This window comes from Anolis sagrei, chromosome 5, assembly GCF_037176765.1.
Source record: "Anolis sagrei isolate rAnoSag1 chromosome 5, rAnoSag1.mat, whole genome shotgun sequence".
Taxonomy (NCBI): domain Eukaryota; kingdom Metazoa; phylum Chordata; class Lepidosauria; order Squamata; family Dactyloidae; genus Anolis; species Anolis sagrei.
This window is the reverse complement of record NC_090025.1, coordinates 85,571,006-85,597,474: the sequence shown is the minus strand read 5'-3', so window position 1 is coordinate 85,597,474 and position 26,469 is coordinate 85,571,006. Positions and strand designations below refer to the sequence as shown.

Here is a 26,469-nt window from a genome sequence, read left to right as displayed (position 1 = left end):
TCGTGTCAGGAGCGACTTGAGAAACTGCAAGTCTGGTGTGAGAGAATCAATGTAATTCGTGATTTCTGTAGCTGTAATCACCAACATAAAAGGGGCCAGGGGGAATCTACACAGCAAAAAAAATGAGAAACTTGCTAGGCATGTGCTTATCCACATATAATGCTGCATTCTAAGTTTTATCTGCTTGAAAACCTTTTGGAACAACATTAAAGACCTAGTTTTCCTTGCATGAAAAGAAAAAACAGATGTTGCCTTCATGTCCACCCACAAGGATCTGAGCAGCAATAGCAGTTTCTGTCCCAACAGTGGTCAGTGAAGAAATCCCACACAGTGATGCAAGTGTCACTATCAATGTGGATGCCAATGTTTATCACAGAGCTCGCCAGCAGGTACTCAGAATGTGGAATTTGCAGTACAATGAAAGTATAGCTGCCAACACACATATGCACACAGTCTAGTTCATATTCCCAGAGCAACTGGGAAAAATACAGTAGCTAAAGAGCCACAGAGATCCAGAATGTCCTGCAATTATTAAAAGAAATCACAAAGGACTACCACCTCACCCGCCTCATAGCAAACCTGCTACAAAACAGGAGCTTTTTGTTGAGTTCCAGGGCCAGAGAAGCAGATGGTGAAAATAGAAGAACGGCCTGCCTCAGGGGAGCATGCTTGCTCCATCAATGTTCAACATTTACACAAATGACCAGCCACTGCCAGAAGGAACAGAGAGTTTAATCTATGCTAATGATCATGCCATTACCACCCAAGCAGGGAGCTTTGAGATGGTTGAACAGAAGCTCTCCGAAGCTCTAGGGGCTCTTACCACCTATTACAGGGAAAACCAGCTGATCCCTAATCCATCTAAAACACAGGCATGTGCTTTTCACCTTAAGAACAGACAAGCATCCCGAGCTCTGAGGATTACCTAGGAAGGAATACCACTGGAGCATTGCAGCACACCCAAATACCTGGGAGTCACTCTGGACTGTGCAGTGACCTACAAGAAGCACTGCTTGAATATTATTTATTTATTTATTTTGAGCTTTTATAACCCGGTCTTCTCGACCTCTGAGGAGGGACTCAGGCCGGCTAACAACAGAGAATCAATATACAAATAAACTAAAGCATAATAAAATCATAGTACATTAATACATTAAAACACATTAAAATACAGATCAAGAATTACATAAAGCCAATTCGTCAAGGTAAATCACAAATTCATCACTGTCCGCCCTGTGGTCAACAGTTATTGATTCGATCATGAATCGGAGAATGCTAAATTCCAGAGCCAAGATTTTACCATCTTTCTGAAAGTCAGGAGGGAGGGGACAGATCTGATCTCTATCGGGAGAGAGTTCCACAGCCGAGGGGCCACCACTGAGAAGGCCCTGTCTCTCGTCCCCACCAGACGCGATTGCGAAGGTGGTGGAACCGAGAGCAGGGCCCCTCCAGAAGATCTTAACAAGCTTGATGGTTCGCAGGGGAGAATCCGTTCGCACAGGTAAACTGGGCTGGAGTCGTTTAGGGCTTTATAGGTCAACACCAGCGCTTTATAGGTCAACACCAGTTTTCAAGCAAAAAATAATATCATACGAATGCTGACTGGCACAACTTGGGGATCACAACCAGACACAGTGAAGACATCTGCCCTTACTCTTTGCTACTCTGTGCTGTGTACGCATGCCCAGTGTGGAACACATCTCACCACGCTAAAACAGTAGATGTGGCTCTTAATGAGACATGCCGCATTATCATGGGGTGTCTGCACCCTACATCACTGGAGAAATTACACTGTTTAGCCAGTATTGCACCGCCTGGCATCCGCCGGGAAGTAGCAACCAATAGTGAAAGGACCAAGGCAGAGACATCTCCAGCTCATCCCCTGTTTGGGTATCAGACAGCACATCAATGACTTAAATCAAAAAAATAGCTTTCTAAGATCTACAGAGACACTCGCTGGAACACCTCAGCAAGCGAGAGTCCAAAAGTGGCAGGCTCAAACCCAGAACCTCAAACAATGGCTGATACCAAATGAGAGACTCCCCCCTGGCCACACAGAAAACTGGGAGACTTGGAAGGCGCTGAACAGACTGCACTCCGGCACCACAAGATGCAGAGCCAACCTTAAGAAATGGGGCTACAAAGTGGAATCCACGACATGCGAGTGTGGAGAAGAGCAAACTACAGACCATCTGCTGTGATGCAACCTGAGCCCTGCTACAATGCACAATGGAGGAACTTCTTATAGTAACACCAGAGTAACACTTCTTATAGTAACACTCCAATATCTCTCTTCAATTGTGGTGTCCAGAATTGGACACAATATTCCAGGTGTGGTCTAACCAAGGCAGAATAGAGGGGTAGCATTACTTCCCTAGATCTAGACACTATGCTCCTATTGATGCAGGCCAAAATCCCATTGGCTTTTTTTGCCACCACATGACATTGTTGGCTCATATTTAACTTGTTGTCCACGAGGACTCCACGATCTTTTTCACATGTACTGCTCTCGAGCCAGGCGTCCCCCATTCTGTATCTTTGCATTTCATTTTTTTCTGCCTAAGTGGAGTATCTTGCATTTGTCCCTGTTGAACTTCATTTTGTTAGTTTTGGCCCATCTCTCTAATCTGTCAAGATTGTTTTGAATTCTGCTCCTGTCTTCTGGATTATTGGCTATCCCTTCCAAATTGGTGTCATCTGCAAACTGGATGATCATGCCTTCTAACCCTTCATCTAAGTCATTAATAAAGATGTTGAACAGGACCGGGCCCAGGACAGAACCCTGCGGCATTCCGCTTCTTTCCACATGTGTTGTAGTTTCATCTTACATCTTGAGTCTCTAAACTTACAATTCCTGCAACCTTTACTAATGATTCATCCTAATATGGACATGTCTTTGTGCCATGAAAGTTTTACATATAAAAGAGAGATATGGAAAAACTGGGTCATAGCAATATACTTGTATATTGTATTAATGACTACACTGCTGACAGCTTTATAACAATCAGGAAACTAATGTCTTGCAAAATTACCTTTGTCAAAATTCCTGCTTGTTTGTACCACCAAAGAACAAAAACCAGGACAAACTGTTAAAACTAATTCTGAAAAGCATATGAACCATGCAATACTTCCTGTTACAGTGGCTGGGAAGGATTAATATCACCTCCGATCTGGCATAGATGAAGCGTACTTATGATGAAATATTTATGGCAGGGGAAATCCTTAATCATCATAAAAGATAAGAGCCAGGATGGATAAAGCAAACCACATGAAACCAGTGCCATAATGCCACCATAAAGGTGCCATGATGAGGAATCATTGCACCAATTCTTACACAAGTTCTGTTAATACTCATTTGGTGCTAGTTTTTTGGTTTTGATAAGAAAAACACACAGTAGTATCATTTCCTAACATGCTTACTCAACATGTAGAAATAGTTCTTAGCTATTAAAAAGAAATCGAAAAAGCAACCTCATACTCATGCTTCCTGTCGATAGCAAATAAGTTTAAAGTAGTCGTTATCAACTTGGGTCAGTTGTTCTAAAATATTCAAATTAATGGAGGCTCATTCATTCTCTGGAAAAGTTATATTGAGTTGTTGTAGGTTTTTTCGGGCTATATGGCCATGTTCTAGAGGCATTTTCTCCTGACGTTTCACCTGCATCTATGGCAAACATCCTCAGAGGTAGTGAGGTCTGTTGGAAGTAGGAAAATGGGTTTATATATCTGTGGAATGACCAGGGTGGGACAAAGGACTTTTGTCTGCTGGAGCTAGGTGTGAATGTTTCAACTGACCACCTTGATTAGCATTTAATGGCTTGGAAGTGCCTTGGGGGAATCTTTTGTTGAGAGTGATTTGATGTCCCTGCCTGCTTCCTCTTTGTTGTTTTGCTGTTGTAATTTTTGAGTTTTTTAATACTGGTAGCCAGATTTTGTTCATTTTCATGGTTTCTTCCTTTCTGTTGAAATTGTTCACATGCTTGTGGATTTCAATGGCTTCTCTGTGTAGTCTGACATGGTGGTTGTGAGAGTGGTCAAGCATTTCTGTGTTCTCAAATAATATGCTGTGTCCAGGTTGGTTCATCAGGTGCTCTGCTATGGCTGACTTCTCTGGTTGAAGTAGTCTGAAGTGCCTTTCATGTTCCTTGATTCGTGTTTGGGCGATCCTGCGTTTGGTGGTCCCTATGTAGACTTGTCCACAGCTGCAGAAGTGAGAGGATCCCTTTTGTCCTTTGCTGAACGTAGCATTTGTTGGATTTTCTTGGTGGGTCTGTAGGTGGTTTGTATGTTGTGTTTCCTCATCAGCTTCCCTATGCGGTCAGTGATTCCCTTGATGTATGGCAAAAACCCTTTTCCTCTGGGTGGATCTTCGGTATTAAAAAACTCAAAAATTACAACAGCAAAACAACAGAGAGTAAACAATCAGGCGCATCTAATCACTCTCAACAAAAGATTCCCCCAGGCATTTCCAAGCCATTAAATGCTAATCAAGGTGGTCAGTTGAAACATTCACACCTAGCTCCAGCAGACAAGAGTCCTTTGTCCCACCCTGGTCATTCCACAGATATATAAACCCATTTTCCTACTTCCAACAGACCTCACTACCTCTGAGGATGCTTGCCATAGATGCAGGCGAAACGTCAGGAGAAAATGCCTCTAGAACATGGCCATATAGCCCGAAAAACCTACAACAACCCAGTGATTCCGGCCATGAAAGCCTTCGACAATACAAGTTATATTGACCTCACGAAATAGCCGTGAATTGGAGTTTCCAGGAGAGAAGTTCCAAGACCTTTGCTACTGTTTCAAATCTTATCAATAAAAACCACTTGACTTAAGAGGACAATTCCTACCAGGACTATTCAGTTGGTTCTTTTGGAAATCCATCACACATAGGTCATCATAAGTCAAAGCTGACACATAACAACATTTTATTCCAATCAAGTAATGAAAGCCCGTGAAACAAACCACTTACAAATCATTGTCATGACATGGAAATGTTTAGCTTAACTGAAGTCATTTTGGAAATAAATGGCATTCTGAAAAAGGACTAAGCTATTTTGAGTCATTCCTTCTACCCATTTTTAAAGTTCTTAGCAGTTCCCTAAATAAGGCTACATTGTGTTAGAAAAAATATTCTATTGTATCAAAGAAGATGATGTACATGGAGAGAGTCAGAAATAGTTGACTGATGACTATTGAACATATCACACATTCCAAAATAAAAGATTGGACACAAAATCTGTTATTAATTGAGCAGAACATACGTTAGGGCATATATGCTTAGTTGGGCATGCAGAGACTGTATTAATAAAAGAGTGAAAGGACTAATATTTTCTGTGCTCAAAAGCTGCCGTGATATTACATTAAGGAGAAACAAGGCAGTAAACTCTGTTTCCCTCTGATAAATGTCATCAACCAACACTCTTGACAGGAATGATTTGGGTCTAGATCAGTGCTTCTTCCTCTCTCAATGTGCCAGAGACCAGTACTATTGTCCTTTTCTTTCCTAGCCACTTGTCAGGGAACACTAATTTGAGGAGCACTGATTTAGATATCGGCTTCATCCAATACATTGTTGCTATGCTGAATTTATTAAAATACTATATCCTATGATATGACAATATCTGTTTTGAAATAATAAGATATTAATTTATATCTCACTAGCCGTCCCCTGCCACACGTTGCTGTGGCCCAGTCTGTGTATATGTGTTTTATGTGTGTGTGTATATATTTGTGTATATGTGTATATATTTGTGTTTGTGCATATTTGTGGTTTTGCGCATGCATTGTAATGTATTTTTTTGTTTTTTGGCTTTTTAAGTACCTTCTGTTGTGTTTTTCAGTGTATTTATGAGTGATGGTAATTCGTTGGCCTGACATGTGTCTTGTGTACAAATTTGGTGTCAATTCGTCCAGTGGTTTTTGAGTTATGTTAATCCCACAAACAAATGTTACATTTTTATTTATATAGACTAGCCATCCCCTGCCATGCATTGCTGTGGCCCAGTCTGATGATCTGGAAAATAAAGTAATGAGAAAGTGTTGGTTTCTAATATATGTAATTGCTGTATGCTTGTGGGTAAACAGTATTTCTTCTTGTTTCTTTGTCAGTGTTGATGTAGAGATTGTCTGGTTTGCGTACTCTGGAACATGCAACATATAATTGTCCTTCTTTAGGGGCCCCTTTCAAATCTATGATACTATATCTGTCATATATTGATGAGACGTGAATGATTTGTCATATTGATGTTTAATTGTTGTTATGCTATTGTTTTTAAATGCTCCAATGGTTTTGTAATGGGTGTATTGAAATTGCTATTGTTAACCGCTTTGAGTTGCCTAAGGGCTGAGAAAAGCGGTATATAAATGAAGTAAATAAATAAATATATGTATATATGTGTTTGTGTGAATCATATCTATCTATCTATCTATCTATCTATCTATCTATCTATACCTATGGTTGGATGGCTCTTTGTCAAAAGGGCTTTGGTTATGTTTTCTTGCCCTGGTGAAGGGAGTTGGACTGGATACCCTTAAGGCACCATTTCTCAACCTGGGGGTCGGGACCCCTGCGGAGGTCATAAAGGGGCGTTAGAGGGGTCGCTAAAGAACATCAGAAAACGAAGTATTTTCTGTTGGTCATGGGGATTCTGTGTGGAAAGTTTGGTTCAATCCTATCATTGGTGAAGTTCAGAAGGCTCTTTGATTGTAGGTAAACTATAAATCCCAGCAACTACAACTCCCAAATATCAAAGTCTATTTTCCCCAAACTCCATCTATGTTCATATTTGGGCGCATTGAATATTCGTGCCAAGTTTGGTCCAGATCCATCATTGTTTGAGTCCACAGTGCTCTTTGGATGTAGGTAAACGATAACTCTAAAACTAAAGGTCAATGCCCACCAAACCCTTCTACTGTTTTCTGTTGGTATTCGAAGTCCTGTGCACCAAGTTTGGTTCAATTCCATCATTAGTGAAGTTCAGAATGCTCTTTGATTCTAGGTGAACTATAAATCCCAGCAACTACAACTTCCAAATGATAAAATCAATTTTTTTGAGTAATGGTCACTCATTGGGTTATTAGGCGTATTAGGTCCAAATTTGGTGTCAATTCGTCCAGTGCTTTTTGAGTTATGTTAATCCCACAAATGAACATTACATTTTTATTTATATAAATGTCTTTTTTATTCAGAGAGATTATTTCTAAACCAAAGATATGCCCTATGTTTACATACCTGACTTGAAATTTGAAATTAGCAGAAGTGTCTGAGAATGTTGGCATGATTGAAATGTCACATTGGGTCTTTGGAACACAGCCAGTTAGTCTCCTGACTATCATCCCAGCACTGAAATCCATTACTTAAAACACAAGCTTTGTTTTTTGGATCTCTCCCTTACTTATTTTGATATAGAATGTCTTCTGTACCCTGCAAATTGATTGGACTTCAACAATAGTTCCTGTATCTGTTTTGTTTTCATACCACTCTCAATTAATTCAACCATAACTTTCTCTAAATCTGTTTCTCCTAAATATTAACATCCAAAATTTTAGGAATACTACTCCCAGAATCCTTGACTGATGGCAATACCAGCTGACTGTTCTAGGCACTGACATTCAACAACATCTAGGTATCTGCATCTCAGAAACACTGCTCTCAATCTATATAAATAAAAATGCAATGTTTGTTTGTTAAATTAATATATCTCAAAAACCACTGCACTAATTGACACCAAATTTGGACACAATACACCTATCAGGTCAATGAGTGACCATCACTCATATAGCACTGAGAAATGTAGTGTGTCTTATCTTTGGAGTTGTCTGAGGCAATTTTTGCATAGGAGTTAAGATGGCAACCTAAGTTGCTGCCTTATCTGTGACCGCTACTCCCTTTGAGACTCACTGATCAATAACACAAATATTGGTTTCAAGCGGGTAATCCCACATCTCTTTTTATACCTAAGTAAACTGCCAGTTTTGGAGCTCCAGAACAAGCTTTACTCCATGAATTGCTTCTCTCCCAAATTGAACCAAAGTACTAGAGAACATTTCATTCCAGGCCATACCCTCAAAGTACCTCAAAAGAAAATTTATTGACAATGGCTTAAAAGAAGTAGATGGGAAATTACTTCCACAAGAAGAAATGGTATTTTGGAAAGAGAAAGTAAATTGAAGTGTGCACAGAGTTGAACAAAAAAAAGTATGCAAGATATATATACACATATAGTTGATGTAATGAATTGAGTATCGAATATAAGAGTATTGAAGGTATTGATATATTTTTAAAAAACCAATAAAATATTTTTTTAAAGTACCTCAAAAGAAGTTGTTTTATTATGTCCAAAACATTTCAGGTTAACCATTCTTTTTAGTATTGGGTTTTCCTCTATATTTCCTGACTCTTTACTTCTTCTCTTTACAAATTAACGGCACCGAGCAAATATGTTACAAGATTTCTAAAACACTGCATAGCTACCAGTGATGTTCAATGAAATAATTAATTCCACAACTTCTTGCATACAATAAAAAATCAGTTATATAAACCCAAAGGAGGGGTCATGTTTTATATACTTTACTGACCAGTTCTTAAATATATTTGCCCCATAACTTGAGAGAAACAGTAACTAATATATTGGCTAAGGAGCAAAAACTTTAGCAGGTCTGCAGTGATGGTCATTCTATGTTTTGTGGTAAATAAAACATTCATTTAATATGAATTTCAGTATTGACAAAACTATCGGAATTTCTCCCTCTTTTGTTACACTGGGATACATGTGATGCTATTCTATTTGGAGATTTCTAATTGTTTATATAATAATAACAATATATAATAAAAAATTAAATGGGAGACATAACAATTTTCTTTAAAACATCTGGTAGAATGAGATAACTGAAAAATAATAGAAAGGTCTTATGCACATCAAGCATATGAAATCAATGGTGTCTTTAGTAGTGTGTTTGAATCATAGTATAAAATTTTCTGATTGGTTTTATTTGAGTTTTTAAGCTCTAAGAAAGGAAGGCTAATATCTTGACCTAGGCTGCAGTTGTGATAAATCAATGCCATTTTCACAATAGGTCCTTAAATTGTCGTTTCGTTTTTAATTTCCTATAACTGTAAATCAACTTAAAAAGCAACATGGAACAGAAAACAGAGGGATTATTTTTGTTATAATAGCCTCCTACTTCCTTTGAATATTAAGTAAGGAGTTATCTGCTATTTGTCGTGTTCCCACTCCAAGTAAATGACATTGTTAGTATTATGAAGAAGGAACTGGACTACAAAGTTTCTTACAGTTCTATATTTTTATACTAAAACTGTCCTAAAATCTTGACAATAAAATTAAAACATGATGAAGAGAATAAATGTTCCCCCACTTTCATATAATATCCATCCCGCTGACCAAAATGAAACTACTAATACACTACCTCATCAAGGCACTGAAACGCAGGACAGGAATTCACATCAATGGAACTTTCATCTTGAATATTAATTGTTGGAGCCAAAGCATAAATAGGATCCTGTAAATTCTCTGGTTCAGATTCTGATTCAGACTTCATTTCTGCCTCTTCTTCAGACTCATCAGAAGGAGCGTAAGGCTCTTCTTCTTCTTCTTCTTCGTCATCGTCATAATCATCTTTTTTTTCTTCTTCTTCTTCAGGGTCACTCATTTTTCCCTTTCAAAATTCTGCAACATACCAAAAATGCACATAACAGGTTAAAATAAAGTTGATACGGAATAACAAAGTAGTGCTGGATGGCTAGACAAGCTTATAAATAACAATAGAGAAATTAATGAGCAACCAATGACAATAACTGCTAAATATCTTGAGCAGTTGTGATAGCTGAATTTTTTAATACAGCTCTCAGACTGAGTTTTCTCCATTTTGAGATAACCTGAAAGAAGTACTTACTCCCTCTACTCTCTCTGTTGCGCTGGGGAAACCTTAAAATAACCACCACTGCCACTATATTTTGAGCAGGTATTACAAAGCCAAGTGTACTGTGATCAGAGATATCATATCGATCCATATACAGTGATATCTTTATTATTATTATTATTATTATTATTATTAACTTTATTTGTACCCCGCTAGCATCTCCCGAAGGACTCGATGCGGCTTACAAAGGCCAAGGCCTCAAAACACAACATAAAAATACAAAACCTAAAGCAAATTAAAAACAATTAAAGCAATATTAAACAACAAACAATAAACAATACAACAAGACACAATAAAACTGGGCCGGGCCAGAGTAATGGGTACAGAATTAAAAGTGCTGATGTGACAGGTGATATGTAAGGATTATAGGGTAAGTGCAGTGTGCAGTGTGCAGCAAACATAGTTCTAATAAAGTGCTTCTGGGACTTGTTATTGGAGTATTCCTATTCTGGAAAGGCACATCGGAACAGCCAGGTCTTCAAGTTCTTTCTGAAAACTGCCAATGTAGGGGCCTGTCTAAGATCTCTGGGGAGGGTGTTCCAGAGTTGGGGGGCCACCACAGAAAAGGCCCTGTCTCGCATCCCCACCAAACGCGCCTGCGACGCAGGTGGAATCACGAGCAGGGCCTCTCCGGATGAACGAAGTGAGTGCGTGGGTTCATAAACGGAGATGTGGTCACGCAGGTAGGATCTTGACTTAAGAGTTTAATTTGCTCTGAAACTAGCAAATTATTAATTCAATATGCTCTTATCTCAAAGCAATTTTTCCACTGAAATGCAGTGAAATGCTATCAATCCGTTCTTTTTTGTTACACATTTTTAAATAAGAAAATGCACTTTATAAATAGCAAATAATGCATAAATGCACATTCACACAGAACAATGAAAAAGATCAACATTAAGATGCTTGAACACAAAGTTGTGGCACGATGCTAGAAGAACAAAGCTGTGGCAAGGACGCACAAAGTGGAGAGACAGAAGCACCATTTTTTCCATACTGTCTTCATTCCAGACTCTTTCTCTCTCTTGCTCTCTCTTCATGAAGTCATGGACAAGAGCAAAGCAGCTAGCAATCTGCCAAAGCTTGTAAGAGCAAAGCAGACAGCAATCTCCTAAAGTGGACAATGGCAAAGGGCATGAAGGCTGCTCAATTGTAGCCCTAAAGCCCTCTACTCTCACATTAGTGCTCCCTCTGGCAATAGCTCTTAACTCAAAATGTTGCTCTTATGTCAAAGCAAAACAAGGGCTGAGTGATAGCTCTTAACTCAAAATGCTATTAAGTTGGGGTGCTTTTAAATAGAAGTTCCACTATATATATAAACCAAGTTGATTTATAATGAAGAGCAGCAAAGCTAGGCTTCTGACCCATATATTATAATGGGCTGTTGGTATCCACTGGGATTTGGTTACTGGACCCTCTATGGATACAAAAATCTGTGGATGCTTAAGTTCCATTAAACACAATGGCGTAATAAGATGGCGTCCCTCACATAAAGTGGTAAACAACTCAAGTTCTGGAGAGAAGGAAGGAGAGAAAGAAAGGAGGAGAGAAAGAGAGAGGGAAGGTTGGCCACAGCAATGCATGGCGGGTACAGCTAGTAAATAAATAAATAAATAAATAAATAAAGGTATTAGTTGCAACTTTTCCAAGCACATTTAAATTGGACTGAAGAGTAACTGCTACAGTATAAACTCTCTTATCTGTGGAGCACACCACAACAATGTAAGAGATCAAGGATATAATGCAACTACATCTGTGTATGTTTTTCTTTTGAAAGAAACACAGTTGTCTATAGGTCAGCAAAATCTTTGAAGGTTACAAGTATAAACTGGCCTCTGGTACTATTTGGATTGTTGTCAAGGACATTTTGCTTTATAAAGTCATTTCAGCAGCTGCATTTGCTTAGGAATTTTGAAGAACATTAAAAAACTCAAAAAGAGAGACTTATTTATGATGCCTCCTACAGAAATCAAAACATGATGTAATCAATTGCAAGCAGCACACAATTTTGTACCACATAAACAGGGACAAACAGGAATAAAGAAGGGAAGAACAAATGTACATCGTTTTACACAAAGCTACAAAAATTATTTCAATTGCCCTTTCATGAAGTTTTGACAGCTAATAAGGACTTTGGGAGGGACCATATACTCTCTTGTCACTAATCACATTGTACATGCATGTATAATACATGTAAATGTTATTTATTTATTTATTTAAAACATTTATATTCCGCCCTTCTCAACCTGAATGGGACTCAGGGCAGAGCACAGCATATACACGGCAAACATTCAATGCCGGGACACAGTTTCACATACAATACATAAACATTAAAAAAAATTATCAAAATATTAAAATACACCATTTAAAACCATCCTAGTCATCCGTGTCAAATCATTGGCCTGGTCATCTTTCCTATTGGCCACTTTATTGCCCTGTCCTGAAAGCTTGGTCCCACAGCCAAGTTTTTACCATCCTTCTAAAAGGACAGGAAAGAGGGGACCAACCTGATCTCACCAGGAAGGGAGTTCCATAGCCTGGGAGCAATCACCAAGAAGGCCCTGCCTCTTGTCCCCACCAATCGTGCCTGTGACAATGGTGGGACGGAAAGCAGGGCCTCCCCGGAAGATCTTAATCTCCGCGATGGTTCAGTGTTAGATAGTAAAGGATTGGACTGGATTGGGTACCGTATGTTATGCAGTCAACAGGGACTTCGGACAGGACACTGGATAAACCAGAGTGCCTATGACTCTACACAGAATCAAGCTTATATTGGTCTTTCTCTCTTGTCTGCAATGTGTCTTTCACAGCTAGACTAAGGGACTGAATCTTACACTACTGAATGATGACTCCTCAGATTTGGAAAAAGTATAATAGAATAATGATTTTGACCAATCTCGATAAAATAGTGGAGAGGAGAGACATCACACTGGCAACCAAGATCCATATAGTTAAAGCAATGGTATTCCCCGTAATATCCTACGGATGTGACCATAGGGAAGGCTGAGCGAAGGAAGATAGATGCTTTTGAACTGTGGTGTTGGAGGAAAGTTCTGAGAGTACCTTGGACCCCTAGAAGATCCAACCAGTCCGTACTTCAGGAAATAAAGCCCGATTGCTCATTGGAAGGAAGGATTGTAGAGGCCAAGATGAAGTACTTTGGCCACATAATGAGAAGACAGGAAAACTTAGAGAAGACAATTACACTGGGGAAAATGGAAGGAAAAGGAAGAGGGGCTGACCAAGGATAAGATGGATGGATGGTATTTTTGAAGTGACTGACTTGACCCTGAAGAAGCTGGGGGAGGTGGTGGCCAACAGGAAGTTCTGGCGTGGGCTAGTCCATGAGGTCATGAAGAATTGGAAATGACAGAATGAATGAACAACAACATGGGCCAAATTGCAGAAGTTTTCAGCATTCCTTTCCTAAGAAAACCCTATGAAATCCATGGGGTCACCATAAGTCAACAGGTGCCTTGAAGGCACAGAGATCTTTTGCCTAATGTTAGAAGCTGGTTTCAAGCAAAAATCAGAAGATTTCTGGTTCCTTTGTTTCTTCATGTTAGCTTCCCTGAAGAATCTTCTTGTCTGCTATTGATGTCCAAAGACTGAACTAAATGTCAGAAAAGGTTTCTGTTCTATACAAGCAGGGGTCTTCTGCTCTCTCATATCCATGCTCATTCTTCCACAATCCCTTTCAACGTAGAAACAAGTCTGCCATAAATAGATGAGTAAAAGCATGTTAAAGTTCAGGCTGCTCTCCTTTCTCCTTTTTAGAAACTTGAAGGCATGTTTCTAATTCAGGCTAAAGTTCCTAAAAAGGAACATCTTTATTTAATTCACTGCAGTGTTTGGAATCTAACATTCTTTTGCTTTTAGTAAAAGAGTGGTGGTGCATAAAATATTTAGAGAAACCTGAGGTGTTTTTACTTTCGTTGACAACCATTTTTAAAATGATCAATTACAGTGAGTTTTATGGGGATTGTAAAAAAATGGACGGTGCCCTGCTTCTACAGAGTTGGAAATGATTGTTTTTTAAATGAGTGCTTGCTATTTATAGTTGGAAACAGTCCTTTGTTCCACTTACATTTTCCTCAAGCTGAGTTTCTAAATACAAAATGTAAAAATGTGCACCATCTCTATAAAGTTCAAGAGTAACCAACACATTCAAAAAAACTTTTTTGTCGTGTCAGGAGTGACTTGAGAAACTGCAAGTCGCTTCTGGTGTGAGAGAATTGGCCGTCTGCAAGGACGTTGCCCAGGGGACGCCTGGATGATTTTGATGTTTTTATCATCCTTGTGGTAGGTTTCTCTCATGAGGAGCTGGAGCTGACAGAGGGAGCTCATCCACCTCTCCCCGGATTTGAACTTGCAACCTGTCGGTCTTCAGTCCTGCCGGCACAGAGCTTTAACCCACTGCGCCACCGGGGGCTCCACATTCAAATCATTGAACTTCTTTTAGTGAGTGTTCTTTGTGAGACAGTGCGATGTATGATTTCCCCTCTCCCTTCATCTGAATCCAGGTATTAAATGAAGAATTTTGTCTCCAGGTAGAATCCATGGGAATGTATGTGGTAGCTACTTATCAAACCTCAATTGTTGCTTGAACTGTCCAATATGATGGAAGTGCATTTAAAAGCAAATCAGACTTGCATTTGCTCCCACGTTACACAGGACGGCAGTTTGATTGTTATACACAAGTGTTGATTTTGATTAAACTAAGCAGGATGTTGTTGCCTGGTGGCTTTGTGTTGTTTCTGACTTAGGGCAACCTTAAGGTGACCCTATCATAGGGATTTCTTGGCAAGTGTTGTTCAGAGTGGTTTTATCTTTGTCGTCCCCTGAAGCTGAGCAGAGAGTACCCTGCCAAGATCACCTGGTGGGTGATTTGAACCAAGGCTGAGTGTGATTTGAACCAAGGCCCAGAGTCATGGTCCAATGTTCAAACTACTGCACCATGCCGGCTTTCAAGCAAGACATATATCTAATTAAATGTGCATGTGCTTTTCCTTCACAAACATCAATTGACCTTGTTCACACCACAAGGTCCAAAAAATCATAGGGAAATAGAATGACTGTAAAAACAATGTGTAATAAATAAATAAATAAATAAATAAATAAAACAATGTGTAATAAATGTGTAATAAATAAATGAATAAATAAAACAATGTGTAATAAATAAATATCGAGGATAGTTTTTACGGTGTGGTGAATGAATTAGAACCTGACATCCTGAGGAGTGAGGTTGAATGCGCCTTAAGAAGCATTGCTAACAACAAGGCAGCAGGAGACGACGGAATTCCAGCTGGACAGTTTAAAATCTTAAAAGATGATGCTGTCAAGGTGATGCATGCCATATGCCAGCAAATATGGAAAACACAAGAATGGCCATCAGACTGGGAAAAATCAACTTACATCCCCATACCAAAAAAGGGAAATGCAAAAGACTGCTCCAACTTCCGTACAGTGGCCCTTATTTCTCATGCCAGTAAGGCAATGCTCAAGATCCTGCAAGGAAGACTCCAGCAATACATGGAGCGAGAGTTGCCAGATGTTCAAGCTGGGTTTAGAAAAGGCAGAGGAACCAGAGACCAGATTGTCAATATCCGCTGGATAATGGAGAAAGGCAGGGAGTTTCAGAAAAACATCTATTTCTGCTTCATTGACTACTCTAAAGCCTTTGACTGTGTGGATCATAATAAATTGTGGCAAGTTCTTGGTGGGATGGGCATACCAAGCCACCTTGTCTCTCTCCTGAGGAATCTGTACAAGGACCAAGTAGCAACAGTCAGAACTGACCACGGAACAACAGACTGGTTCAAGATTGGGAAAGGCGTACGGCAAGGCTGCATACTCTCACCCAACCTCTTTAACTTGTATTCAGAACACATCATGCGATGTGTGGGGCTTGATGAATGCAAAGCTGGGGTGAAAATTGCTGGAAGAAACATTAACAACCTCAGAGATGCAGATGACACCACTCTGATGGCCGAAAGCGAGGAGGAGCTGAGGAGGCTTCTAACCAAGGTGAAAGAGGAAAGCGCAAAAGCTGGGTTGCAGCTAAACATAAAAAAAACCAAGATTATGGCAACAAGAATGATTGACAACTGGAAAATAGAGGGAGAAAATGTGGAGGCCGTGACGGAAGGCAAAAGGAAGAGGGGCCGACCAAGGGCAAGATGGATGGATGGCATCCTTGAAGTGACTGGACTGACCTTGAAGGAGCTGGGGGTGGTGACGGCCAACAGGGAGCTCTGGCGTGGGCTGGTCCATGAGGCCACGAAGAGACGGAGACGAACGAATGAACAACAACAACAATAAATGTGTCCTTAGGAGCCTCCAGTGGCACAGTGGGTTAAACCGCTGAGCTGCTGACCAAAAGGTCGCAGGTTTGAATTCGGGGAGCGGCGTGAGCTTCCGCTGTCAGTCCCTGTTGCCTTTTTAGCTATTAAGAGACCAAAAAGATCTAAGTACATTCTTATCAATATTGATTCTTCATGTCCTCTCAAGTAACACTGTAACTTTTCTGGGGAAACAAGGAAGGCAATATTGGATTCGGCATAAAAAATTGCAAACATATGCTTCAGGTTTACCTGAAACTGTTTATTCTTCCACATTAGTGGCACTTCTGCCAAAAAAGCACTTGTGTATATGAATTCTGGACCAATGCAGTTAACAGTGAAAAGGATGTATTACTACTGCCACCTGATGGCAAAAAAAAAACTGCAGACAAAACATCGGGGGGGGGGGGGGGGAGTAGTGGCAGGCCTTTTTCTCCCTCAATTTCACTTTCATCTGAAATATTATTTTCTGTCAATCATAATTGATGATAGTTCATGAAACTTATAGCATCCAGTTATTGAAAGAGTAGAGACATCACACCAGCAACAAAGATCCGCATAGTCAAAGCAATGGTATTCCCACCTTTTTTCATCTGCAGCAGGTTAGACGGCTGGCCCCCTACCTGTCCAGGGACGACCTAGCTATGGTGATCCAGGCCACGGTCATCTCAAGACTGGACTACTGTAACGCCCTCTACATTGGCCTTCCTCTGTCGGTGATCTGGAAGCTCAAGTTGGTACAAAATGCAGCTGCTCGGCTTCTTGCGGGAATTCTGATGAGATGCCACATAACACCAATCTTACTACAGCTGCATTGGTTACCAATTGAGCACCGGATTACTTTCAAAGTGATGGTACTCACCTTTAAGGCCTTGCATGGTCTGGGGCCGATGTACCTGAGGGACCGCCTCACCCCCTACCAACCCCAGAGATCCCTCCGTTCTGAGGACCAAGATCTATTGGAAATTCCCAGCGTCAAGACCTTGCGTCTAACAGCAACCAGGCGCAGAGCCTTCACAGCAGTGGCACCATCGCTCTGGAATACTCTGCCACCTTGCGGGACCTATCAGCTTTCCGCAGGGCATGTAAGACATATCTGTGTCAACAGACCTTTGATGTCTGATATTGTTGTTTTTAGAATCATAGAATCATGGAATCAAAGAGTTGGAAGAGACCTTATGGGCCATCCAGTCCAACCCCTTGCCAAGAAGCAGGAATATTGCATTCAAATCACCCCTGACAGATGGCCATCCAGCTTCTGTTTGAAAGCTTCCAAAGAAAGAGCCTCCACCACACTCCGAGGCAGAGAGTTCCACTGCTGAATGGCTCTCACAGTCAGGAAGTTCTTCCTCATGTTCAGATGGAATCTCCTCTCTTGCAGTTTGAAGCCATTGTTCCGTGTCCTAGTCCTCAGGGAAGCAGAAAACAAGCTTGCTCCCTCCTCCCTGTGGCTTCCTCTCACATATTTATACATGGCTATCATATCTCCTCTCAGCCTTCTCTTCTTCAGGCTAAACATGCCCAGCTCCTTAAGCCGCTCCTCATAGGGCTTGTTCTCCAGACAATTTAAATTGTTTTTAAATTGTTTTGTTGTTGTTCATTCATTCAGTCGTCTCCGACTCTTCGTGACCTCATGGACCAGCCCACGCCAGAGCTCCCTGTCGGCCGTCACCACCCCCAGCTCCTTCAAGGTCAGTCCAGTCACTTCAAGGATGCCATCCATCCATCTTGCCCTTGGTTGGCCCCCTCTTCCTTTTGCCTTCCGTCACTTTCCCCAGCATAATTGTCTTCTCTAGGCTTTCCTGTCTCCTCATGATGTGGCCAAAGTACTTCAACTTTGTCTCTAGTATCCTTCCCTCCAATGAGCAGTCGGGCTTTATTTCCTGGAGGATGGACTGGTTGGATCTTCTCGCAGTCCAAGGCACTCTCAGAACTTTCCTCCAACACCACAGCTCAAAAGCATCTATCTTCCTTCGCTCAGCCTTCCCTAAGGTCCAGCTCTCACATCCGTAGGTTACTACAGGGAATACCATGGCTTTGACTAGGCGGATCTTTGTTGCCAGTCTGATGTCTCTACTCTTTACTATTTTATCGAGACTGGACATTGCTCTCCTCCCAAGAAGTAAGCGTCTTCTGATTTCCTGGCCACAGTCTGCATCTGCAGTAATCTTTGCGCCTAGAAATACAAAGTTTGTCACGGCCTCCACATTTTCTCCCTCTATTTCCCAGTTGTCAATCATTCTTGTTGCCATAATCTTGGTTTTTTTTATGTTTAGCTGCAACCCAGCTTTTGCGCTTTCTTCTTTCACCTTGATTAGAAGGCTCCTCAGCTCCTCCTCGCTTTCGGCCATCAGAGTGGTGTCATCTGCATCTCTGAGGTTGTTAATGTTTCTTCCAGCAATTTTCACCCCAGCCTTGCATTCATCAAGCCCCGCATATCGCATGATGTGTTCTGCATACAAGTTAAAAAGGTTGGGTGAGAGGATGCAGCCTTGCCGTACGCCTTTCCCAATCTTGAACCAGTCTGTTGTTCCGTGGTCAGTTCTGACTGTTGCTACTTGGTCCTTGTACAGATTCCTCAGGAGAGAGACACGGTGGCTTGGTATGCCCATCCCACCAAGAACTTGCCACAATGTATTATGATCCACACAGTCAAAGGCTTTAGAATAGTCAATGAAGCAGAAATAGATGTTTTTCTGAAACTCCCTGCCTTTCTCCATTATCCAGCGAATTTTGGCAATCTGGTCTCTTGTTCCTCTGCCTTTTCTAAACCCAGCTTGCACATCTGGTAACTCTCGTTCCATGTATTGCTGGAGTCTTCCTTGCAGGATCTGGAATATTGTGTCCAATTCTGGGCACCACAATTCAAGAAAGATATTGACAAGCTGGAATGTGTCCAGAGGAGGGTGACTAAAATGATCAAGGTTCTGGAGAACAAGCCCTATGAGGAGCGGCTTAAAGAGCTGGGCATGTTTAGCCTGAAGAAGAGAAGGCTGAGAGGAGATATGATAGCCATGTATAAATATGTGAGAGGAAGCCACGGGGAGGAGGGAGCAAGCTTGTTTTGTGCTTCCCTGGAGACTAGGACGCGGAACAATGGCGTCAAACTACAAGAAAGGAGATTCTATATGCCTTTATATTCTGGGTGATATGGCTGTGAAGAAAGGCCTTCCCTCTCTTCCCTTCGACCTTTCCCTTTTCCCCTACTGAGAGAATGGAGCATGAGGACCCTTTTGCTCCGTGAAGCCACTTAAAACAATTGAAGTAAACCGAGGGGAAAGTGGGGGCATCTACACTGCAGAATGAACGCAGTTTGACATAACTGTATCTACTCATTCGACCTCCTTCCCAGCCTTGGCCCGCTTTACCCTTTCAGCTCCCACGACGCTCCTGCCGCCTTTCCCTCAGCGTCGTGCGTTCCCATGGAAACCGACGCTCTGCTTCCGCCTCTTCCCGCCTCTTCCGCCTCCTTTCTTCTTATTGGCTGTTCCTTCCGCACCGCACGAAAACATCCTCTCTTCCCAGTCGCTGTTGACGCTCTGCATTCTGGGAGTTGTCGTTCAAGACTCTCAGAAAAATTGAGTGGAAACCACATTTCCCAGCAGCCACTTGGGCATGGCTAGGCTAGTGTAGTGCCTGAAGGACAGTTCACAGGCCCTAGTTTTAGACATTTTTTGAAACCAGAGGGTGGGCTTGTCTCTCATGCAAGGAGCCAAAGAGTCTACAAAGTCTTGGGCTGTGGAACCATCTATTTTTGTGGAAGGAGAAGCTGCCTTGGTCGACTAAGCCCAGACAGGTAGGGCATGATGATGCTGCCTCTCTTGCCCAGATGTTGGCACTTGGCAGCTGGGATCCCAGCAAGGAACTGGTTCCTGTCTGGTGGAGGAGGCCTTGCTGGGCAGGAAACATGGAGTGGCACCTGCCAACTACTGCCTCGCTTGCTTTCAACCAGCCCTGGCAGCAGAAGTCAAGATCCCTCTCAACCCAAAGAGCCCAGGCCAGAGAACAGGGAAGCCCTCAAGGAGTGGGCCCTGGCTGTGTGCCCCTTTGGCTCACTGAAGGCCCGCCTCCCTTGCCACATCACTCTGTGCCCCCTGGACCCCCACAAGCACCCTGATGGAGACAGGGTTTTCGTGACCGTGAAAGGGGCCAACGCCGAGATGCACCACCCAAGATCAAGCCTGGATTCTTTGCAGGTGAAATACGACGAGGGGCTTAAGCAAGTGAGCATCATCTCAGGTGGCGTGGACAGTGCTGCCTCGGTGGATGTGAGAATGCCCATGAAATTTGGTACGTGTGTCGTGAATGACTTTTACAGTATATATATATATATATATATATTCACCCTTCTCACCCCGCAGGGGACTCAGGGCAGATTACAATGTACATATACATGGCAAATATTCAATGCCATAGACACACAACATATATAGACAGACACACAGAGGCTATTTAACATTATTTATTTATTTATTTACCTTACTTATATACCGCTGTTCTCAGCCCGAAGGCGACTCACAGCGGTTCACAACAAATATGAACAGCAAAAATTCAGTGCTACAGTATAAAAACAGTTAACAACCTAACACATTACACAATTAATAAACAGTTACTACAATACCCATTCACAATACCCATTCCAGCTTTCATGAGGGTATTCTGGCCACCAGGGGAACTGTTGCTTCACTGTCCATTTGTGACACTGATGAAGTACTTCCTCATTCTTTGCACGCTTGCTGGAAATTGTTATGACATCGTAAATTAGTTAAATTAGCCTCCCCACATAAGCGGTACCTAAATTTCCTACTTGACGGATGCAACTGTCTTTCGGGCTGCAAAGGTCGACAGCAAACTACAAAAATTGGTTGGAAGCTCACTCTGACCCGGGCTGGCTTCGAACTCATGAACTTTCGTTCAGTAGTGATCTTAATGCAGCTGACTCCCAGCCAGCTGCGCCACAGTCTCAGTGATTCCATAGCAGTTTTCACAAATAAGATATCAAAACAATGATAAAAACTAATATGCAGAAGAAAAACAATATACTTAGCAAGATTTTTGAAAACCAGGTTTTGGGAGATGAAGAATGACTTTGCTTGTTACATAAAAAGAGCACCATTTGGCCATGAGAAGATCAGAAGACTTTTCAATGACTTTGAAGCATAGGTTCTTTTTATTGCAATTTCCAGTCTGAGAAGGTATATCAGTTTACAGAAAACATTTAGGCAAAGAATGACATTGGACACACAGACATACAGATTCTATGCAACTACATTGGATTTACAATTATTATTATTATTATTATTATTATTATTATTAACTTTATTTGTACCCCGCTAACATCTCCCAAAGGACTCGGTGCGGCTTACAAAGGCCAAGGCCCTCAATAAACAACAGCATAACAAAAACAACAATAAAATTCAAAAAGCAAACCAATAAACATTAAAGCAATAACAGTAAACATTAAACAATAACACCATGACACATTTAAAAATTAAGGGTCGGGCCAAATGCAATGAATAAGATTAAAAGTGCTGGACATGACAGGTGAAATGTAAGGATTTTAGAGTAGGTGCGATGTGCAGACAATCTTAAATCTCTAATAAAGTGCTTTTGGGACATGATGCTGGGAGTTTCCTATTCTGGAAAGGCACACTGGAACAGCCAGGTCTTCAAGCTCCTCCTAAAGACTGCCAACGTTGGGGCTTGTCTGATGTCCTTGGGGAGAGAGTTCCAGAGCCGGGGGGCTACCACAGAGAAGGCCCTGTCCCTCGTCCCCACCAAACGCGCTTGCGACGCAGGTGGAATCGTGAGCAGGGCCTCTCCAGATGAACGGAGGGATCATGTGGGTTCATATACGGAGATGCGGTCACAAACAAAGTGGAATTATAATTTCACTCAACATTCACACACATGTACATGCATTCATCCACATGCATCCAAAATATTACCATATCATTTTCTCCCTCCTTGGAGAAGCACCTCTTAGGCCAGACCCTGCTTTCCTGCAGCCTGCCAATGTATAGTTCCATAACTTCCATAATGCCAAAACTTCAAAACGCCGAAATGTTGAAACTTCTTTCCCTAAACACAATGCCAAGGACCAGATCTCTGTTTTTCATATGGCAGAACCTGACTCCCTGCACAAATCTAAGACTCCAAAAGCACACTTCTTCCTCTTCCCTTGAGAAAGAAGCCCCAAAGTGACCAGACTACTCCCGTGCAGATCTGCCACTGTCTGAATACACCATCTCTCTCCTTCCCATGGAGTAGAGCATGGCAGGTGAACAGCATCTCTTTCTGTCATTTGAGCATTATTAGACTGAGTCTTTTATAGGAATATTCTGTTGATGTAGTCCCAAAGTTGTAAATTAATGATAGACGTCTTCCATCCTGGATCCATCTCAGTGTTGATTTTTCTTGATTGGTGTTAACAAACACAAGGCTTGTGTTGACTTTCTTCTTAACATAAGGAAGGTTACAAACATTTCCTTTATCACTGTCCCGTTCTTATCAGGGTTTCTCATTAGCAAGTCCAGCAAGCAGATATTAGTCATTGCAGGCCTTAATATCATACTGGTGTTTCCAAAATACATCCATCCATCCCTCCATTCTTCCATTCATTCCCAGACATCCTTATATCAAATCTGCACATTGAATTTTTATTACATGTGCTGGAAGAGAGTGTCCAAAGACCCAGAAGCAGAGCTTTCCTACCATTTGGGGGAATACATCCTTTCACGACACAGTAATTAAGTTTTAATAATAATAGTAATAATAATAATAATAATAATAATAATAAACTTGGCAGGGGGTTGGACTGGATGGCCCATGAGGTCTCTTCCAACTCTTTGATTCTATGATTTGTTATGTTTTGTGTTATATTGTGTGTACTGTACTGATGGGTGTGGCCTCATGTAAGCCGCACCGAGTCCCCCTGGGGGAGATGGAGTGGGGTATAAATAAAGTTTATTATTATTATTATTATTATTATTATTATTAAGACCATAGACTTCCTGTTGCTCATTAATGTTGTGAATGTGGTATGGTACTTCCTTTATTATTTGTAGCTTTGCTAACTGAAATAACACATTTATTGTGCTGAATTCCATTTATCTTGCAATTTGATATTTATTTTAGACTTGGATATCAAGACATCAGGAAATGGCTGTGTAAAAGTTGAGAAAATTGAATGTGATAACTGCAGAATAGAAACAGAGAGCGGAACGAGCGTTCTTCAATCAGTAAAGGTACTGAAGAAACAGATTTCCAATTGCTTCCTAACTTTCCTTTTTAATAAGTCCTATGTTATAATGATGATGATGATTATTATTATTATTATTATGTTTATTATGTTTATTTCTACCCCTTTTTATCTCCCCAAAGGGGACTCATTATGATTGTGAATTATGCTTATTCACTTGCATATGCAGTGAATAATGACTTAAAATCCTTTAGAATATTTGCATTTTTCTGGATACTGTTACATTCTATTTCAGCCCTGCAATTACAGAAAAGGCTTTAGAATCAGAGACTTTAATATTATTCTGTATTGGTTCGGACAACGTCAACTGATACCCACGGAAAGATAATCCTAATATATAAATTAGTTAGTTTATTCAGTTCAGCCTTTTCTGTGGCAAAACCTCTTTCCAAAAAGGTTCATATTAGTGCATATAGTTTACTATCATTTCCGTTTATTGGCAGTGACTCTCCAAAGACTTGGAGATATCAAATTTTCAGGAAGTCCTCCTGTGGTAGTACCTTCATTGTCTACACCAGTGGTTTCCAACCTGTGGTCAGTGGACCACCAGTGGTCTGCAAGAACTAAAATATGGTCCGTGGCCTCACTGCTACTACACCATTGCAACGAGAGCAACTGGTCTCGCAAAACGCTGTGCCGTAGCTTATTAAATATGGTTTTCTGTGGGCGAGCAGATGATGACTACTGGATGGCATCTGTTCTTTATCAGAAACTAGAGCTAATGTGGTCTATCCAATGCAGTTTTCTGAATCAGCACCCGAAATACCCAAATCGAATCTAAAGTTGTCCAAAAATTGATTTGTAATCCTTTTGGTACTAATGTTGGATAGTGATCCCTGGTCAAGTGGTTTCTGGTCAAAAAAAGGTTGGAAACTACTGCTCTATACTCTGATGTGTCTGGTTCGCCATTTTTTGTCTAGGAAGGATTGTGTTACTTGAAGTACCTTATTAGGGGAACACTTTTGAGCATGGAAATGCAATGGGGGGATCATTTTCTGTTGGGTTTAGCTTGCCATGCAGGCAGCATCACATTCTAGAGGGGTGATTGAGAGATTCAAATGAGTCTGAATAGAAATAGAAAAGGGGGAGAGAGAATAAGAAGGTTAACTCTCTTACCATATTTATATTTTCCTTTCAGAGTCAGAAACTTGACATCCAGGCCAAAGGAGGGAAAGTTATCTGCTTGGGAACAATTCAGGGAAACACTGATATTCATGTGACACAAGAAAGTGTAAGCAATATTTTTCTTTAATGTAAGGATTTGACTGCCTCCCCATCTGGTTTCTTCTAGGGACCTCATCATATTGAGATCCAGAAGCCGAGGGACAGCGGTGGAAACCATGGGGCACTATAATGCTTAGTGCATAAGATGTTTTGTCTTATGTCTGTTATAACAGGCTGTACTTTTTATTTAATTTTAGTTTGTTAAGTTCTAATTCTAATTTATATATTGGGTTGTATAAATTTTGTTAGCATGGATGTATTGTTGTTGTATTCGGCCATTGAATATTTGCCTTTTAAGTTTGGAATCTGCCTTGATTCCCTTTGGGGAGATAGAGCTGAATATAAATAAAGTTTTTTTAAAAATTATTATCTATATAAATAAAAATGTAATGTTCGTTTGTGGTATTCACAGAACTCAAAAACCACTGGGGCAACTGGCACCAAATTTGGACACGACCTAACAACCCAATGTATGTTCTCCACTAAAAAAAACACGAAAACAAAAAGCAGAAAGGACTTATGAACTGCATGTCCACAAAGGAGAAACTGCATGTCTACAAAGAGAAACATTGGCCACACCCCCTCCTCCTCCTCGCAGGGAAACAGCTGGCTGTTAAAGCATGAGGAGCCAGGCGCGCATGCATGCCCCCCCCCCCACAATATTTTTACTCATATAAATGGTAGATACAGGTCGAGATGGAAGAAAGAAGAAGATAAATAGGAAGGGAAAGAAAAAGAGGAAAGGAAGGAGAGAAAGAGGGAAGGAAGATGTACCCGCCACGCGTGGCGGGTACATCTAGTTATTATTATTATTATTGTGCCCTTAGCATTGGTGATCATGGGATCCCTTCCCACAATGGTTCCTCGCTGTTCCTGTCTTCCTCCCGCATCCTTCCTAGCTTCTTATATGCAGATACCCGACTCCTGTGGGCTCTGCTTCTTGGCACCGTTGTCACTCTGCCAACATGAAATCCCGCCGAAAGTAACCTTGTGTCATTTTATGGGCTCCACAGTGCACAGAAAAGTGCAGAAAAGACTCAATTTTTAGTCATTGTAGTTTGAGTGCCTGAGCCTTGGACTGCGAGAAGATCCAACCAGTCCATCCTCCAGGAAATAAAGCCCAACTGCTCATTGGAGGGAAGGATGCTAGAGACAAAATTGAAGTACTTTGGCCACATCATGAGGAGACAGCAAACCCTAGAGAAGACAATTATGCTGGGGAAAGTGGAAGGTAAAAGGAAGAGGGGCCGACTAAGGGCAAGATGGATGGATGGCATCCTTGAAGTGACTGGTCTGACCTTGAAGGAGCTGGGGATGCCGACGGCCGACAGGGAGCTCTGGCGTGGGCTGGTCCGTGAGGTCACGAAGAGTCGGAGACGACTGAACGAATGAACAACAAGTCTGTAGGCACTATTGTGTGAAAGCTATCAGATGACTATACACTGCAATTATACAATAAAATACAAAACTTTATTAAGGTCACTGACCAGCACAAAGAGGAGCACAAGCGCCCTGGGAATTACAGCACTCTGGGATTTTTAAAATCCTGTACATTAGATTGATTATTTTATTTCAGGGTATTTTTGTTGATTTTTAATTTTTCATGCAATTATGAATTTTAGCCCAGAAATCAAAAGTATACATTGTGCTATTTTGAAATTGCTGCCTACTGTGAACTTCATGCATAAAGAGTGAAAA

The 26,469-nt window shown here is 41.1% G+C and overlaps 2 protein-coding genes across 2 annotated transcripts in view; one reads left to right on the top strand and one right to left on the bottom strand.

Moving 5' to 3' along the window:
- Positions 1 to 19,810, bottom strand: part of CCDC146 (coiled-coil domain containing 146) — a 101,893-nt gene extending 82,083 nt beyond the window's left edge. Inside the window, exons 1-2 of the mRNA XM_060778324.2 lie at positions 19,655 to 19,810; positions 9,433 to 9,692 (exon numbers count right to left, since the gene is read on the bottom strand). Of these exons, the coding sequence (XP_060634307.2) occupies positions 9,433 to 9,675 (243 nt within the window). The 5' untranslated portion in view covers positions 9,676 to 9,692; positions 19,655 to 19,810. The remainder of the gene's footprint in view (positions 1 to 9,432; positions 9,693 to 19,654) is intronic.
- A 6-nt stretch (positions 19,811 to 19,816) lies between these two features.
- FAM185A (family with sequence similarity 185 member A) overlaps positions 19,817 to 26,469 on the top strand; it is a 79,365-nt gene continuing 72,712 nt past the window's right edge. The window contains exons 1-3 of the mRNA XM_060778322.2: positions 19,817 to 20,576; positions 23,424 to 23,533; positions 24,686 to 24,778. Coding sequence (XP_060634305.2) covers positions 20,090 to 20,576; positions 23,424 to 23,533; positions 24,686 to 24,778 — 690 coding nt within the window. The 5' untranslated portion in view covers positions 19,817 to 20,089. The remainder of the gene's footprint in view (positions 20,577 to 23,423; positions 23,534 to 24,685; positions 24,779 to 26,469) is intronic.